At 46.4% G+C, this 19,930-nt stretch overlaps 1 protein-coding gene across 1 annotated transcript in view; it reads right to left on the bottom strand.

The window, feature by feature from the left end:
- CACNA1F (calcium voltage-gated channel subunit alpha1 F) overlaps positions 1-19,930 on the bottom strand; it is a 287,992-nt gene that overhangs the window by 52,449 nt on the left and 215,613 nt on the right. Inside the window, exons 32-33 of the mRNA XM_077472367.1 lie at positions 16,590-16,673; positions 2,341-2,361 (exon numbers count right to left, since the gene is read on the bottom strand). Of these exons, the coding sequence (XP_077328493.1) occupies positions 2,341-2,361; positions 16,590-16,673 (105 nt within the window). The remainder of the gene's footprint in view (positions 1-2,340; positions 2,362-16,589; positions 16,674-19,930) is intronic.

Below are 19,930 nucleotides of genomic sequence, written 5' to 3'. Positions count from 1 at the left end.
ATGATAGCAGCCAACTCACCCAGAACATGGCAACATATGAGTATAATTCAGGGAAGACGGCATGCAGGATCATCCACCTGCATTCGGGAGAAGACAGAGGGCCAGACCTCCTTCACCTCCTGCCCCCTGCTGGTGTGAAGATGTCACTGTGTGAATAGGGGGCTCTGTGATGGGAGGACTGGGTGGTTGGGGTACTCTTTGATGGGGGAACTGTGTGATTGGGGGCTCTGTGATGGGGCTACTGTGTGCTTGAAGGGGTGCTTTGATGGGGGGGCTCTAATGCGATGAGGAGACTTATGTATTGGGGGACCTCTGATGTATAGGGGCATCTCTGGTGTGATGGGGGGCCTCTGATGTATAGGGGCATCTCTTGTGTGATGGGGGGCCTCTGATGTAAAGAGGTGACTGACTTGAGAGGGTAACTTCTAACATGGTGGGGACCTCCAATGTGAAGGATAGCTTCTGATGTGATGGGGGGACCTCTGATGTGAAGGGAAGTTTCTGATGTGACATCAATTCCATCAAGGTGGTTGTGTGCATTGTCCCAGGATCAACTTTCCCATTATTAACATTTATGTGTTTTACATTTCAGAATGGGGTTCCTCCAGATTTTGTATTTGATTAAAGGAAGCCACGACTGAAAAAAGGTTGAGAAATGTTGCATTCGAGTAATTGACAGTCCATTGATTTCAATGAGTTCTATACTTTCATGTGATTCAGTGACCTGGGCAGGGGTGTATCTACCGTGAGGCAAACAAGTCTTCAGCATTGGGTGGCATTTTTCAGGTGGGTGGGGCCGACCCCCCAGGCAGAAGGGACACTACGAGCAGTGGTGTTGCTACGGGGGGGGGGGGGGCTGCAGACAGCACCTGGTTGACACCCGCCATTGGGGCAACACCATGGGCGGCCGCAAACTGACCATTCGGTGACAATGGTGCAAAGCAGAGGCAGGAGGCAACTGTGGCTGCAGCCTCTGATCCCAGAAGTAGCTCACTTGGCAAAGCAGGTCGGAGTTACGGGCTGTGATCGAACCTCAGCAGCCTCGCTTCACACAACTGGTAAAAATGAGTCAACAGGCTGCGGGAAGGTGAGAGTCCAGTGTAGTTTTGTTTGGGAGGGAATGGGAGAATTTTCTGGTGTAGTATGGGGGGATAGGTGAGCTTCCCTCTCTCTCCCCCCACCTCTTCCCCCTTCTCTCTCTCCCTCTTCCTCCTCCCTCTCTCTCTCACCTCCCTCTCTCTCTCTCACCTCTTCTCTCTCTCTCACCCTCCTTTCTCTCTCTCTCTCTTGCTCTCTCTCACAGACCCCCCTTTCTCTCTCTCTCTCTTGCTCTCTCTCACAGACCCCCCTTTCTCTCTCTTTCTCCCCCCCTCTCTCGTCAACCCTTTCTATCTCTCTCTCACCCCCTCTCTCACTAGCCCTCCTTTCTCTCACCCCCTCTTTCCAACTCTATCCAACCCTCCTTTCTCTCTTTCACCCCCTCTCTCGCCATCCCTATCCAACCCTCCTTTCTCTCTCTCACCCCCTCTCTCGCCAACCCTCCTTTCTCTCTCTCTCTCTCTCTCTCTCTCTCTCAACCCCTCTCTCGCCAACCCTTTCTCTCTCTCACCCTCTCTCTCGCCAACACTCCTTTCTCTCTCTCCCTCCTTTCTCAACCCCTCTCTCGTCAACCCTCCTTTCTCTCTCTCACCCCCTCTCTCCTCAACCCTCCTTTCTCTCTCTCTCTCTCAACCCCTCTCTCACCAACCCTCTTTTCTCTCTCGCCATCCTTTCTCTCTCTCAACCCCTCTCTCGCCAACCCTCCTTTCTCTCTCTCACCAACCCTCCTTTCTCTCTCTCTCCCCCTCTCTCTCCAACACTCCTTTCTCTCACCCTCCTTTCTCTCTCTCACCCCCTCTCTCTCCAACACTCCTTTCTCTCTCTCACCCCCTCTCTCTCACCCCCTCTCTCTCCAACACTCCTTTCTCTCTCTCACCCCCTCTCTCTCTCCAACACTCCTTTCTCTCTCACCCTCCTTTCTCCCTCTCTTACCCCCCCACCTCTGAAGAAGTGAAGCTCTAATCAGAAGAGGTGGAGCTTAAAGAGGAAGGGGTGGAGTTTACAAATGAAGGGGTGTGTCTTAAACAAGAAGGGGTGGGACAAATTTAGAAGGGGGGCACCCGATTTCAGTCTTGTCTAGGGCAGCACAAAACCAAAATACACTACTGGCCCCTGGGTTGTACATCCATGGCCAACCTCTATTTCTTGTCTATAGGTGGCTTTAGCTTGATACTAGATAGTATCATTGGCAACTTAATTCTTGCTGCAGCTCTTTCTGAAATAGCAGAGAAGAAGACCTACCTCCCCAACATGCCATCCATTCTGAAACACAAACATGATGGAAAGGGATGTTGATGGTGAACATCAGAGGTGAAGATGAGGGTGATGATGATGGATCCATGGATGCATGGGACAGTATACAAGAAGATATGATTCAGCAAAAACAAACATAAAATGCTATAATATAAACAGCTTAAGAGAAACCGTTTTTTGTTTTTTTTTAAACATGTTTAGAGATACATTTAAAATAAATCATTACATAATGTTATAAATAATATTTTAAGTTAAACACCAAGCAAAAATACAATATATGAACAGTGAGGGAAAAAAGTATTTGACCCCCTGCTGATTTTGTACGTTTGCACGCTGACAAAGAAACGATCAGTCTGTAATTTTAATGGTAGGTTTATTTTAACGATGAGAGACAGAATAAGAACAAAATAAAAATAAAAATAAAAAAGTTATAAATTTATTTGCATTTTAATGAGTGAAATACGTATTTGACCCCTTAGCAGTGGCCACCAGGTTAGCACACATCTCAGGAGGTATTTTGTCCTCTTTGGAGATCCTCTCCAAGTCATTAAGGTTTCGAGGTTGAAGTTTGGTAACTCAAACCTTCAACTCCCTCCACATATTTTCTATGGGATTAAGGTCTGGAGACTGGCTAGGCCACTCCAGGACCTTTGTGTGCTTCTTCTTGAGCCACTCCTTTTCTTGCCTTGGCCGTGTGTTTTGGGTCATTGTCCTACTGTAATTCCCAAACATGACCCATTTTTCAATGCCCTGGCTGAGGGAAGGAGGTTCTCACCCAAGATTTGATGGTACATGGCCCCGCCCATCATCCCTTGAATGCAGTGAAGTTGTCCTCTCCCCTTAGCAGAAAAAAACCCAAAGCATAAGGTTTCCACCTCCATGTTTGACAGTGGGGATGGGGTTCTTGGGGTCATAGGCAGCATTCCTCCTCCTCCGAGTTGAGTTGATTCCAAAGAGCTTGATTTTGGTCTCATCGGACCACAACATTACACCCAGTTCTCCTCTGAATTATTCAGATGTTCATTAGAAAACTTCAGACGTTCCTGTACATGTGCTTTCCTCAGCAGGAGGACCTTGCAGGCGGCTGCAAAATTTCAGTAAGGTGTAGTGTGTCACCATTTGTTTTCTTGGTGGATATGGTCCCAGCTGCATTGAGATCATTGACAAGATTCTCCAGTGTAGTTCTGGTCTGATTCCTCACCGTTCTCATGATCATTGAAACTCCACGAGGTGAGATCTTGTATGGAGCCCCAGACAGAGGGAGATTGACTGTTATTTTGTGTTTCTTCCGTTTGCGAATAATCCCACCAACCGCTGTCTTCCTCTCACCAAGCTGGTTGGCGATGGTCTTGTAGCCCATTCCAGTCTTGTGTAGGTCTATAATCTTGTCCCTGACATCCTTGGGCAGTCTTGGCCATGGTGGAGAGATTGGAATCTGATTGGTTTCTTTCTGTGGACCATTGTCTTTTATACAGGTAACAAACTGAGATTAGGAGCACTCCCTTTAAGAGAGTGCTCCTAATCTGAGCTTGTTGCCTGTATAGAAGTCACCTGGGAGCCACAATCTTGCTGACTGATAGGGGGATCAAATACTTAATTCACTCATTAAAATGCAAATCATCATTATTAAGTTGCATTACTATCGCACGAAAGAAAGGCTGCTGCAGGCAGCGAGAGAACGTCAGGACCTTAGCTTTCAGAATCTTTCCTCCAGCTGTTCACGGATCTGTCTCCAGTGACAATCGCCAAGAGACGGGCTTTAAAACCTTACCTACTGATTCTGCAAAATCAAGGCATAAAGTATAGATGGGGATTCCCCTTCAAGTTGTCTTTTACATATCGTGGACACCAAGTTCACGCTTCCTCTGTGTCCGACCTGAAACGTCATTTCCAAGACTTACAGTTGGATCTCCCTCCATCTCAGAGTGACCCACCTGTATCGTCCTCCCGCACCAGACAGGGGCACCCCCCCCCCCGCACTTCTTCACAGGCTTCTCTGCAGGGATCCCAGGCCCTGCGATCGCTTCAGGCTCAACGCTACCAGGATGTCCCTACAGGATGACGTTTGTTCTGCCTATGACCTGGTCATTTTTCTGCTCGGCACTGTGAACGGATTTTTTTTCTTTTGTGTTTTTTTGTTACATCGTAACTTAGTTCACTGCTATTTTTCTCTACATTTTACCTCCAATTTATTTTGGAGATGCGTTTATTACCCATCATGCCCTATGCTCCAGGAGCAATTCTGGGAGGGCATGTTGTGGGCACTGTGCCCTTTGGCGAGGGGTAGACCCCCTCTATTTTGATTTCTTTTCTTTTTGTGTGCGGGGTGGACTTTCCCCGGGTTCCTCCGGGGCCCACTGGTTACTATCATTTAGGTGCAAGGGACCACTTTACAGTTTATCAAATGTAACATGACTGATGGCTGCAAACTAGGGGTTGAGGCCGCCTCCGTCTTCGGATGGCGGTCACCTCCCCGGGCTCATATTGGTTCTCCTAACAGGTTCATTGTCACGGGGTTCTTGTAATTATTACCGGAGTTCGTGATTATTACATTGTTCTATTTTTGTTTACCAGGCTTGGTTTTAGTCTTAACAGTTTGTGTCTGACAAAATAACACGTTTTGTGAATTTTTTTTTTTTTTTTTTTTTTTGGTGCTCATGTTTGTTATATTTATAAATTTTTTTTTTAGATATGCCGGGTGGACCGGGTGGACCACACCGCCCCTCCTGTGTCGGTACTTGCGTGGGATCATGGTCCCGCCCAACTGCCGATCTTTAGGTGGACCCACCGGTCCACGCTTAGTGGCATTATTGCTTCATTTTATATTTCTCTTCCGAGCTTCTCTCGGCTCCATTCTGTCTCTGTTTTCTCTCTTCTTCTATCGCTCCTTCTTGGCCCTCCTGGGCTTTCCTATTCCTGTTCTTTTTCCTCTTTCCCCAGAGTCCAGGGGGGTGGCGCACAGAGCATATATTAAGCCTCCCTTTCCATACGCAAAATGACATTACACTGGCTGTCTCTGAATGTGCAAGGTATGAACTCGCCACAGAAAAGGGTTAAAATATTTAAATATCTTAGAAAACAACGTATTGACATAGCATGTTTGCAGGAAACTCACTTTTCCTCTACCTCCTGTCCTAAATATTTTGATTCCCATTATCCCCAAGTCTTCCAGGCCAATGGTCAGACCAAGCAACGGCGAGTTTTGGTTGCTTTTCGTAAGACAGTCCCATTTCGCTGTGATAGACAGATAGCCGACCCCGCTGGTAGGTATCTCCTGCTTTTAGGGAGCGTTCAGGACACCGAGGTTACTATTTTGACTTATTATGCCCCCAACTCTAACCCAGGCCCTTTCCTCTCCCATATCTGTGCTCTATTGACATTGCACCAGAGAGGGACCCTATTGCTAGCGGGAGACTCCAATGTCGCCCTAAATCCAACCTTGGATAAATGTCCCTCGGACAAGCTGGCCCCCTCCTCGGCAGCTAAAGCGTTTTCCCGTTCATTACGCTCCCATGATTTGGTAGATCTCTGGCGAGAATGCCACCCATCAAGCAGGGATTATACCTACTATTCCCATCCGCACCACTCACACTCCAGAATCGATCATGTCATCATGTATAGAAAACATCTTCCTTTAGTAGAGTCGGTGTCTATTTTAGCAGCTCCCTGGACAGACCATGATCCCCTGTTAGTAGTTTGTCGGTTTTTATTGCATAATCCGCAACCATCCCCCTGGGTCATGAATGACTCGTTATTATCTTTAAGAGATATTCAGGACAGTTTAACGGAAGCGTCTACTGAGTACTTTCGCCTTAATTCTGCCTCGGTTTCTTCCCCAGTGACCCTATGGGAAGCCTACAAAGCTGTTGTAAGGGGCCGTATTATCCAGTTAGCGTCGAAACGCAAAAAAGAAAGACAAAAGTTGCAGAGGCAGTTGGAGTCCCGCCTGGACTCTGCTTCTACTATTTTTAAAACTACCCCTTCTCGTGCTAACCGTAAGCTCCTGGACCAGGCTCGCATGGAATTAGACCTTTGTCTGACTGATCAAGCTGAACGTACCTTGCGCTGGTCTCGTCAACGCTGGTACGCCAGAGCAAATAAACCCACTGCGATGCTGGCTAGGAGATTACGGACGTTTGATTCTAAACCAGCTCCTATAGCCTTGCGCACTAGACATAATCAACTCACGAGTAACCCGGTACGTATACTGGATGAGTTCCGCCATAGACTTTCTGTTCTGTACTCCGCCCAGGACTCTGGATCGGAGCAAGATAGGACAGAATTTCTCCAGCGAGTTACACTCCCCTCCTTAACAAGTGCCCAGAAAGGCCTTATGGACCGTGATATTCGTGAATCCGAGGTTAGGCAATGTATTAAGGATCTAAAAATTGGGAAGCGTCCTGGCCCGGATGGCTTTACGGCCCTTTACTATAGGAAGCTAGTCGATGTGGTGGCAGCCCCATTGACGGCAATGTACAATTCCATTAAGAATGGGCGGAACCTTTCCCAGGAGTTGCTCACAGCTAATATAGTGATGTTACCGAAGCCTGATCGTGACCATACCTCCTGGGCGAACTTCCGTCCTATTTCCCTAATTAATATAGATATGAAAATTCTTACAAAAATATTAGCTAATCGTCTTAATTCTTTCCTTCCCCGCCTAATTAAAAAGGACCAAGTAGGTTTTGTTCCGATGCGACAGGCTGGGGATGCGATCCGGAGAATTATTCAACTGCAGCATATCGCCCATAGCCGATCATTACACTCTATGCTCTTGTCGCTAGATGTGAACAAAGCTTTTGACACGCTATCCTGGCCGTATCTTATGACCGTGCTTCGCCATTTTGGCTTTGGAGCTTCATTTCTGCGTTGGTTGGCAGCACTGTACGACGCCCCCCAAGCCAAAATTAAATACTATGGGTTTGAATCACCCAAATTCCCTATTTGAAGGGGCACTCGTCAGGGCTGCCCACTTTCGCCCCTACTATTTGTCTTGGCCATGGAACCTCTGGCGGAGGCGATCCGTTCACATCCTGACATCAAGGGCATTGAAGTGGTGGGTTTTCCACATAAAATGTCGCTATTTGCGGATGATATTTTGTTAACTTTGACCTCACCCAGACTTTCCCTACCTAACTTGTTTTCTCTCTTAGAGACTTTTGCGTCCCTATCGGGTCTAAGAGTTAACCCTACTAAGTCCAAAGCTATGTCGGTCAATCTTTCATCTCTAGAATTAGCCTCTATAAAAGCAAATTTCCCTTTTCAATGGCTTCCTTCATTGCCCTATCTGGGTATTCATATCTCCCCTAGGTATGACGGTTTGTACCAGGCCAATTTTCCTTCTCTTTTCCGCAAACTAGATGCATTGCTGTCCTCTTGGTCCCACTGCCCGATCTCCTGGTTTGGCAGAATTACCGCGGTCCGTATGACCTATCTTCCTAAGTTATTGTATTTTTTTAGGGTTCTGCCCATCCCCATTGCCCCTCACATACTGCGAATTCATCAGCGTAAGCTTCTGAAATTTATATGGGGGTCCTCTCGCCCTCGTATTAACAAACAGACATTATACACCAGACGGATTGAGGGGGGCGTGTCGGTCCCTAATCTTCGGGCATATTATCTGGCGGCGAATATAGCCCCAATCACTCGCCTTCACGATAACTACCAAATGCCATTGTGGGCCACTATTGACCTGGTTGACTCACACCCTACACCCATCTCGTCCATCCCCTGGCTTCCTCCAGCGAAGCGCCCGAAAGGGCTTGGACCGTGTATGGTCCATTCGCTACGCCTCTGGGACTCGATAAAATATTCAGCAAATCTTATATCCTCCCATTTGCCTTTACTACGTCTGGCGCACTGCCCAATGTTCCCCCCTAGTTGTGATAATCCGGGTCAGTTTTCTTGGTGGGCGGATGGGGGCTTCATAGATGTTTATTCACTGCTTACCCCCATGAAAATAATCTCTTTTGAAACGCTTCGTTCTTCCCATGACATTCCTTTGCGGGAACATTATAGTTATCTACAAATTAAGCACTTTCTCCAGCAACTCCTTCGGGCCCAGCCTACTCCGTACACTCTGACCTCCTTTGAAAAGATATGCAGGGCTACTCCTCACTCCCCGGGGACTATATCCCTACTATACTCTTCTATCATTTCTATCAGCAAACCCCCCGTAAGCAAATATTATCTTCAGTGGGAGAAGGATTTGGCGAGGCGGCTGGACCCGGAGGACTGGCAGACTATGACATTAACTCTCATGAAAAGTTCAAGGAATGTCCTTATTCTTGAAAATGCTTATAAAGTGTTTTATAGGTGGTACTATACGCCCGACAGACTAGCGAGATTTATCCCCTCTTATTCTCCTCATTGTTTTAGGGGCTGTATGACAATAGGGTCTATGGCACATATTTGGTGGACATGCCCAAAAGTTTGTAGACTCTGGGTTAGGGTCTACGCGCTGCTACGAAATATGTTTCATACCAACCTGAAAAGAGATCCATATGAAGCCCTGCTTTGTAAACCTATCCAAGAACTTCTTCGCTCAGAGCGCCAATTAGCCCAACATCTTTTTAATGCAACAAAATTGACCATTGCCCGCTCTTGGAAAACTCCTGTACTCAGTTTTGAAGCAGTTAAGAATCGCATGAATGACATCATGGTTAATGAGAAACTAACGTCTTTAACCTCTGACACACACCACAAATTTCTTAGAACCTGGAGTCCCTGGATATCTTGTAACCCGACCTCCAGGTTTGATGGTCGCTTGATGTCAATCTAAGGGTTCTGTGCACCCCCCCCCTTCGTGGAACGGACTCTCTCTCCTCTTTTTCTCTTGGTCTTTTCTATCCGTCGTCTTTACTCTTCTTCTGTCTTTTGCTTCTAACCTACTTCTTCTTTTCTCTTGTCTATATGGGCTTTCCTTCCTTTGACTTAGTTTGGGAAGGACCCACATTTGTCTTGCTGGTTATGATGGTTGGTAATAGTCAAACCCGACAGATTGCACTATATCTTCATTAACGTCCTTTTGATTTACTTTTATGTGATTGTTCACTCTGGGTGCGTTTGTTTTGCATCGTTTCTTAGTACCCATGTTGCTGTACACCATGCTAAACATGTAATATTCAGCTGTTGGGAATTTTTTTTTTTTTTTTCTTATTTGTTTTTTCTTTTTTCCTCTCTGTTATGGATATTTATTGTAACCAGCAACCATTTGGATATTCTTGTTATGTTTTATTTGTTAATAAAACTTTTGTAAAATGCAAATCAATTTATAACTTTTTTTTTAAATGCGTATTTTTGGATATTTGTGTTGTTATTCTGTCTCTCAATGTTAAAGTAAACTGACCATTCAAATTATAGACTTATTTTGTCAGTGGGCAAACGTACAAAATCAGCAGCCGATCAAATACTTTTTTTCCCTCACTGTAGATATGTGTACATTAAAGGCAAATTTTAAAGTGTCACTAAACCCACATCATAAAAAATTATCAATAAATGGTGTAGTCATTCATTCTATATATGATCCGTTTTCTGTATCCTGCTGCTCTCTATCTCCCCCTTCTGTCCATGTCCCCAATTCAGCTGTGAGATTTTGCAGGGCAGTGTTTACAACTCTGCACATGCTCAGTTCTCAGTGACTTTCTATGCTGAGCATTTCCTTCCTATCACATCTGAGCATGTGACTATAGAGTCACACATGTGGGCGTATAAACAATGACAGCCCACCCCCTTCCTCCTCCTCCTCCTCCATGCCCACCAACCAGCTAAACACAATAGGGGGTGGGATATTATATCTAGATTGGAGGCTTTGCCTTTAGGCCTCATGCACACGAGACGCAGATGAAACCTCTGTTTAAAAAAAGCTGAAACGCGCGTTTAGAAACGCGCGTTTTGCCGCGTTTGCATGCCGCGTTTAGACGCGTTTAGACGCGTTTAGACGCGTTTGCGTTTAAACGCGTTTATAAAGATAACATCATGTAGACCCTCCCCAAGCTCTCAAAGCATTTTTTTTAACTATTTCTGCTATTTTGATCAGAGTGAGCAGCAGCAGCATAGAGAGCAGTTGTACACTTGCATTTGCCGTGTCACTTGCCACGGCACCTGCCACAAGTTGTGGATTGTCCACTTGCCACGTCACTTGCCACAAGTTGGGGATTGTCCACTTGCCACATCACCTGCCACGTCACCTGCCACAAATTGTGGATTGTCCACTTGCCACGTCACTTGCCACATCACCTGCCACGTCACTTGCCACGAGATGTGGATTGTCCACTTTCCACGTCATCTGCCATGCCACCTGCCACAAGCTGTGGATTGTCCACTTGCCACGTCACCAGCCACATAACCTGCCACAAGTTGTGGATTGTCCACTTGCCACGTGACTTGCCACATCACCTGCCACGTCACTTGCCACATCACCTGCCACAAGTTGTGGATTGTCTACTTGCCGCGTCACTTGCCACATCACCTGCCACGTCACTTGCCACGCCACCTGCCACAAGTTGTGGATTGTTCACTTGCCACGTCACCTGCCACGTCACCTGCCACAAGTTGTGGATTGTCCACTTGCCACGTCACTTGCCACAAGTTGGGGATTGTCCACTTGCCACATCACCTGCCACGTCACCTGCCACAAATTGTGGATTGTCCACTTGCCACGTCACTTGCCACATCACCTGCCACGTCACTTGCCACGAGATGTGGATTGTCCACTTTCCACGTCATCTGCCATGCCACCTGCCACAAGCTGTGGATTGTCCACTTGCCACGTCACCAGCCACATCACCTGCCACAAGTTGTGGATTGTCCACTTGCCACGTGACTTGCCACATCACCTGCCACGTCACTTGCCACATCACCTGCCACAAGTTGTGGATTGTCTACTTGCCGCGTCACTTGCCACATCACCTGCCACGTCACTTGCCACGCCACCTGCCACAAGTTGTGGATTGTTCACTTGCCACGTCACCTGCCACGTCACCTGCCACAAGTTGTGGATTGTCCACTTGCCACGTCACTTGCCACAAGTTGGGGATTGTCCACTTGCCACATCACCTGCCACGTCACCTGCCACAAATTGTGGATTGTCCACTTGCCACGTCACTTGCCACATCACCTGCCACGTCACTTGCCACGAGATGTGGATTGTCCACTTTCCACGTCATCTGCCATGCCACCTGCCACAAGCTGTGGATTGTCCACTTGCCACGTCACCAGCCACATCACCTGCCACAAGTTGTGGATTGTCCACTTGCCACGTGACTTGCCACATCACCTGCCACGTCACTTGCCACATCACCTGCCACAAGTTGTGGATTGTCTACTTGCCGCGTCACTTGCCACATCACCTGCCACGTCACTTGCCACGTCACCTGCCACAAGTTGTGGATTGTTCACTTGCCACGTCACCTGCCACGTCACCTGCCACAAGTTGTGGATTGTCCACTTGCCACGTCACTTGCCACAAGCTTTGGATTGTCCACTTGCCACGTCACCTGCCACGTCACTTGCCACGTCACCTGCCACAAGTTTTGGATTGTCCACTTGCCACGTCACTTGCCACGTCAGCTGCCACGTCACTTGCCACGAGATGTGGATTGTCCACTTTCCACGTCATCTGCCATGCCACCTGCCACAAGCTGTGGATTGTTCACTTGCCACAAGCTGTGGATTGTCCACTTGCCACATCACTTGCCACGTCACCTGCCACGTCACTTGCCACGTCACCTGCCACAAGTTTTGGATTGTCCACTTGCCACGTCACTTGCCACGTCAGCTGCCACGTCACTTGCCACGAGATGTGGATTGTCCACTTTCCACGTCATCTGCCATGCCACCTGCCATGCCACCTGCCACAAGCTGTGGATTGTCCACTTGCCACGTCACCAGCCACATCACCTGCCACAAGTTGTGGATTGTCCACTTGCCACGTGACTTGCCACATCACCTGCCACAAGTTGTGGATTGTCTACTTGCCGCGTCACTTGCCACATCACCTGCCACGTCACTTGCCACGTCACCTGCCACAAGTTGTGGATTGTTCACTTGCCACGTCACCTGCCACGTCACCTGCCACAAGTTGTGGATTGTCCACTTGCCACGTCACTTGCCACAAGCTGTGGATTGTCCACTTGCCACATCACTTGCCAAGTCACCTGCCACGTCACCTGCCACGTCACTTGCCACGTCACCTGCCACAAGTTTTGGATTGTCCACTTGCCATGTCACTTGCCACGTCAGCTGCCACGTCACTTGCCACATCACCTGCCACGTCACCTGCCACAAGTTGTGGATTGTCCACTTGCCACGTCACTTGCCACATCACCTGCCACGTCACTTGCCACGAGATGTGGATTGTCCACTTGCCATGTCACTTGCCACGTCACCTGCCACGTCACTTGCCACGTCACCTGCCACGTCACTTGCCACAAGATGTGGATTGTCCACTTGTCACATCACCTGCCACATCACTTGCCACATCACCTGCCACAAGTTGTGGATTGTCCACTTGCCACGTCACTTGCCACATCACCTGCCACGTCACTTGCCACAAGATGTGGATTGTCCACTTTCCACGTCACCTGCCATGCCATCTGCCACAAGTTGTGGATTGTCCACTTACCACGTCACCAGCCACATCACCTGCCACAAGTTGTGGATTGTCCACTTGCCACACCACTTTCCACGTCACCTGCCACAAGATGTGGATTGTCCACTTGCCACGTCACCAGCCACATCACCTGCCACAAGTTGTGGATTGTCCACTTGCCACGTCCCTTGCCACGTCCCCTGCCACGTCACCTGCCACAAGTGGATTGTCCACTTGCCACATCACTTGCCACATCACCTGCCACAAGTTGTGGATTGTCCACTCGCCACGTCACTTGCCACATCACCTGCCACAAGTGGATTGTCCACTTGCCACGTCACTTGCCACGTCCCCTGCCACAAGTGGATTGTCCACTTGCCACGTCACTTGCCACGTCACCTGCCACAAGTTATGGATTGTCCACTTGCCACGTCACATGCCAGTCACCTGCCACAAGTTGTTGATTTTCCACTTGCCACGTCACCTGCCAAGTCACTTGCCGCGTCACCTGCCAGGTCACTTGCCACGTCACCTGCCACAAGTTGTGGATTGTCCACTTTCCACGTCACTTGCCACTTCACCTGCCACGTCACTTGCCACAAGTTGTGGATTGTCCACTTGCCACATCACTTGCCACCTGCCATGTCACTTGCCACAAGTTGTGGATTGTCCACTTGCCACGTCACTTGCCACAAGTTGTGGATTGTCCACTTGCAATTGCAATTGTTTAAAATATTTTTCTAATGGTTTTTCATCATTTGCAATCATTTTTGAGATTTTTAATGTAAAAAAAAAGGTCACCTTTAAAAACGCATATAAACGCAAACGCGGCTAAACGCGGGTGCCGCGTTTAGCCGCGTTTAGCCGCGTTTTGCGTCTGAAACGCAGAAATTTTTGTTTCTGAACGCATTTTTTTGCTTCTGGAAAAACGAGATTAAACGCAACTGCATATAAACGGAAAAAAACGAGACTGTGTGCATGGACACATAGGATAACATTGAATGAGTTCAGGTGCAGTTGAAAAAACTGTCCAACTGCATCTGAACGCGCGTTTAACTGCGTCTCGTGTGCATGAGGCCTTATAAACAAAGCCATCAATTATTATTTTAACTATGGTGATCCCATGGCGTTTGTTTTGAAAACAAACCAAAATTAAACGTAATCAATGTAATTTTTTAAAGAACATTTACTCTAAGTGGTCCACTGAGGTAAATTCCAGGATCATTTCTTTTAAGGCAAAATTCTCCTCATCAGTCAACATCAAAAGCAATCGACTTTTTCAACAGAGATTTTTTTATTTTTTTATTATTTACTCTGGAATACAATGTGGAAGTAAAAAAGATCAAGTTGTTCCTTTTCCTACTGCCTTCTAGAATACTTATAAATACAGCACTGCTGCCTCTTCCAGTGACAGCCAGCAAGAGATCTGAAGGTAGAGCGAAGGGGGATCTCCTGGTGGCCTTTTATTTGAGCTTTTATATGGGAGACCATGAAGATTTATAATTAGGATAGCAAAAACAAATTGGCATGGGGCTGCAAAAGGGAAAATCGACAATGGGTGAAGAGATCGAATAGAGTGTTAGGTGGGAGAGATGGTAAAGCGATGGTTGAAAGGCAATGGTATGATCAACGTGTTTTGCCCAAATTGGGCTTCTTCAGGATCCACTTGATGTTCACAATGTATTAACATAAATACAGCCTTTTTCTAATTGATGGGTATTAGAGCTCTTCTGTAATAACAAGACAAGGGTATGTGGGGGATTTATTTGCATGCCTGACAGGATAGTACACATAAGGTCAATGTATTTAAAAACAACAATATTTATTATACACGGTTAAAATCTAAGAAAACAATCTAAAACCATGCAATGAATGATGCCACGTTTATTATACAACCAATCAGAGCCAAAGGCGATGGTAGGATTGACGAGTTTTGCCCAAATTGGGCTTCTTCAGGATCCATTCAATGTTCACAACATATTAACAAGAAAGATAATAGCCCTCCTTATACAGAAGGATAGCCCAATTTTTAAACCTCATATGGCCAGGGTGATATGGGGGGGATGGAATGATAACCAATACCTTGAATGGAAAACCCACCACCCACTCACATAGATTCACAGAAAATGTCATCCCTGTGTCCAGCCAACGTTGCAACAGATGCTGCTGGAGGTAGAGTGAAGGAGGATCTCCTGGTGGCCTCCTTATATTTGAGCTTTTATATGGGAGACCATGAAGATTTATAATTAGGATAGCCAAAACAAATTGGCATGGGGCTGCAAAAGGGAAAATTTACATTGACAATGGGTGAGGATATCGAATAGAGTGTTAGGTGGGAGAGATGATAAAGCGATGGCTGAAAGGCGAAGGTAGGATGTACGGGTTTTGCCCAAATCGGGATACCTCAGGATCCACATGATGTTCACAACATATTAACAAGAAAGATAATAGTCCTCCTTATACAGAAGGATAGCCCAATTTAAACCTCATAGGCCTTGGATGGGAAACCCACCATCCATCCACATGGATCACAGAAAATGTCATCCCTGTGTCCAGCCAATGTTGCAACATATGCCGCTGGATCAGGCTGCAATGTGAAAATTTGAAAAGTGCAGGCCGATCCAGTGGCATCTTTTGTGACATTGGCTGTACACAGGGCTGACATTTTCTGTGATCCATGTGGAAGGATGGTGGGTTTCCCATCCAAGGTCTTGGTTATCATCCCGTTCCCCATATCAACCTGGCCTATGAGGTTTAAATTGGGCTACCCTTCTGTATAAGGAGGACTATTATCTTTCACGTAAATATGTTGTGAACATCAAGTGGATCCTGAGGAAGCCCAATTTGGGCAAAACACGTACATCCTACCATTGCCTTTCAACCATTGCTTTACCATCTCTCCCACCTAACACTCTATTCGATCTCTTCACCCATTGTCAATGTCAATTTTCCCTTTTGCAGCCCCATGCCAATTTGTTTTGGCTATCCTAATTATAAATCTTCATGGTCTCCCATATAAAAGCTCAAATAAAAGGAGGCCACCAGGAGATCCTCCTTCGCTCTACCTCCAACAGCATCTGTTGCGACATTGGCTGGACACAGGGATGACATTTTCTGTGATCCATGTGGATGGGTGGTGAGTTTCCCATCCAAGGTCTTGGTTATCATCCCGTCCCCCAAATATCACCCTGGCCTATGAGGTTTAAATTGAGCTACCCTTCTGTATAAGGAGGACTATTATCTTTCTCGTTAATATGTTGTGAACATCAAGTGGATCCTGAAGAAGGCCAATTTGGGCAAAACACGTCGACCATACCATCGACTTTGGCTCTGATTGGTTGTATAGCAAACTTGGCAGCATTCTTTAAATGATTGTGGTAAAAGGCCGTATTTATCATTTGGTTGCACTATATGTAGAAAATTGAAAGAGGAATATTTAAAAGGCTTAGCCTGGGGAAGGCGTGGTATCATGCATTTAGTGGAGGACTATCAGATATGTAAATGACTCCAAGTGCAGCCCAGCAAAAAAGGGACAGAACATGTCAGGTGATATGAAGAGCTTTCACCCTGCATGAACCCATCTCCCGAAGATCACAACGACGTTACTGAGGTTGCTGACGTCTAATTTTACCAGCCCAGCACTCACATTAACTTCTGTCACCGCGATATCCACCAAGCTCCCGACAACGATGAGAGCGTCAAACGTGTTCCAGGCGTCACAGAAATAATGCTGAGGAGAGATGAAGGAGTGCAGAAGGTTAGAAGGTGTGATAGACAAATAAAGGTGATGTATTTATTTAGAACCCCCAAACATTGTATATTTTTTATCTAAATAAGTGTCAACAATGACATTTGGAATTGCCCAGACCACGTGTCTCTTAGCCAACATTTAACAATATAACTTCCTGTAGCCAAACTACAAAATTTCACAGAACATAGAACTTTAAGGTCACTTTCTAGTTAACCACTTAAGGAGCGGAAGGATTTGCCCCCTTAACCGCTTGCCTACCTGCCGCCAAATGGCAAGGCTGGGCGAAACGACGTTACCTTACGTTGCTTCACCTTCTGGCCACTAGGGGCACGCGGGCGCGTGTGCACCCACAGCATGTACCCAGCAGGCGCAATGACCACCGGGCTCCCGCAAACACACAGATCCCAGTTCTTTCAGGGGAGAGGAGAACGAACGTGTACTCATACTAAGTATGAACACCGATCTCTCTCTCCTCCTAGACTAGTGATGCCGAACCTTGGCACCCCAGATGTTTTGGAACTACATTTCCCATGATGCTCACCTACACTGCAGAGTGCATGAGCATTATGGGAAATGTAGTTCCAAAACATGTGGAGTGCCAAGGTTCGCCATCAATGCACAGTTAACCCCTTGATCGCACCCTAGTGTTAACCCCTTCCCTGCCAGTGGCAATAATACAGTAATCAGTGCATTTTTAAGCACTGATCACTGTATAATTGTCAATGGTTTCAAAAATGTGTCAAAAGTGTCCGACGTGTCCGCCATAATGTCGCAGTCCCGTTAGATCGCCGCCATTACTAGTAAAAAAATAAAATAAAAATAAAAATGGCATAAATCTTTCCCTTATTTTGTAGATGCTATAACTTTTGCGCAAACCAATCAATAGACGCTTATTGTGATTTTTTTTTTAACAAAAATATGTAGAAGTATGTATCGGCCTAAACTGAGGAAAAAATTAGTTTTTTCTTTGATAAAAAATTTGGAATATTTATTATAGCAAAAAGTAAAAGATGTTGTGTTTTTTTTTTTCAAAATTGTCGCTTTTCTTTTGTTTATAGCGCAAAAAATAAAAAACCGCTGAGGCGCTCTATTTGTGGGAAAAAAAGGACATCACTTTTGTTTGGGTACAGCGTTGCACGACCACGCAATTGTGAGTTAAAGCGCTGCAGTGCCGAATCGCCCATTGAGCAGCCAAATTGTCTGAGGCTGAAGCGGTTAATGACCATGCCATTTTCTTTTTGCAATACGGTGCTGCGGCACTTTAACTGACAATTTGGTGCGGTCGTGCGACGCTGTACCCAAACAATTTTTTTTCCCCACAAATAGAGCTTTCTTTTGGTGGTATTTGATCACCTCTGCGCTTTTTATTGTTTGCTCCATTAAAAAAAAAAAGTCAATTTTGAAAAAAAAAATATTTTTAACTGTTTGCTGTAAAAATCCAAAATACATTTTTTTTAAAACTATTTTTTTCATCAGTTTAGGTCAATATGCATTCTTCTATATATTTTTGGTAAAAAAAATAAATAAAAAAAAAACTATCGCAATAAGCATATATTGATTGGTTTGCACAAAAGTTATAACACCTACAAAATAAGGGATATATTTATGGAATATATTTATATATTTATGGATCAGAGATTTTTAGCAAGACTGCGACATTGCAGCAGACAGAATGGACACTTTTTTGGTACCACTGACATTTATACAGCGATCGGAGCCGGGAAGGGGTTAACATTAGGACGTGATCAAGGGGTTAAATGTGTTCCCTGGGAGGTGTTTCTAACTTTACGGGACATGGGCTGCCTGGGAGTAGAGAGCGAGTGCTGTTCCTGATCATTAGGAACAGCGGATCTCTCTACTTCCCTGACAGGACGTGGATCTGTCGGTTTACATTGACAGATCCCCCGTTCCGTCTCTCTGTGGAGCAATCACAGGTGGCCGGCAGACATCGCGGCGGCCGGCCATGTGCCTTGGTCCCGGCGTTGCGCTGCCTGCGCCTCCTGTTCTATTTAAAGCAGCCGACGTATGAAGATGTTGATTTGCCCAGGGGAGCCAACCTGTCGCTGTACAACTGCGTGGTTAAACTGCCAATTTTGTGTAGTGTTTAGAACATGGGTCACATGGTATTTGCACAGTGTTTTTTTTGTAACACAATTTTTTCAAATTTAAAGCAATATAAACAAAACACATAACCCAATTTTTTGGTAAAATATAAAAGATGATGTTACGTCGATTAAGTAGATACCAAACATGCCATGCTTTAAAGCCTCACATGTGTGGGGCGAATGCTGTTTGCGTGTGTGTGTGGGGCCAACGCGTGCGTTCGTCTTTGTGCGCGTGCACGAAAGGGATGGGGCGCTTTCGTTTTCTTTTTTTAATTATTTCTTTCTTCTTTTGTAACGTGCCCCCTGGGTCTACTGGGGGGCAAGGAGAGACCACCAGAGGCACGGAGAGAGCCAGCACATTTATCCTACGGCTGAGTACATATCTATAATGGGGATTTTAGAACAGAAATTGAGCGCCAGTCACTTTAGATATTTTCAATTCTTTCATGTAGGACTTGAAAAGAGGTAGTGGGAGAGAGGGTTGGGGTGTATTGGTTACCAGATGCAGATCATTTACAGATTCCTTGGATCCAGAAAAAGAACAGCTTTCTCTGTTTGAGATCTAAAATACCTGTATAGGCTTCTCTCGCAGACCTAGCAGCCAGTAGAACTCCTGGATAGGCCTCTCTCACAGACCTAGCAGCCAGTAGAACTCCTGGATAGGCCTCTCTCTCAGACCTAACAGCCAATAGAACTCCTGGATAGGGCTCTCTCGTAGACCTAGCAGCCAGTAGAACTCCTGGATAGGCCCCTCTCGCAGACCTAGCAGCCAGTAGAACTCCTGGAAAGGCCTCCCTCGCAGACCTAGCAGCCAGTAGAACTCCTGGCTAGGTATCTCACGCAGACCTAGCAGTCAGTAGAACTCCTGGATAGGCCTCTCTCGCAGACCTAGCAGCTAGTAGAACTCCTGCATAGGCCTCTCTCGCAGACCTAGCAGCCAGCAGAACTCCTGGATAGACCTCTCTCTCTCACAGACCTAGCAGCCAGAGCAACTCCTAGATAGGCCTCTCTCACAGACCTAGGGGCCAGTAGAACTCCAAGATATGCCTCTCTCGCAGACCTAGCAGCCAGTAGAACTCCTGGATAGGCCTCTCTCGCAGACTTAGCAGCCAGTAGAACTCCTGGATAACC

Source organism: Lithobates pipiens, unplaced genomic scaffold, assembly GCF_037356315.1.
Source record: "Lithobates pipiens isolate NorthernLeopardFrog02 unplaced genomic scaffold, aLitPip1_a1.2 Scaffold_1, whole genome shotgun sequence".
Taxonomy (NCBI): domain Eukaryota; kingdom Metazoa; phylum Chordata; class Amphibia; order Anura; family Ranidae; genus Lithobates; species Lithobates pipiens.
This window is presented reverse-complemented; position numbering and strand designations above follow the sequence as displayed.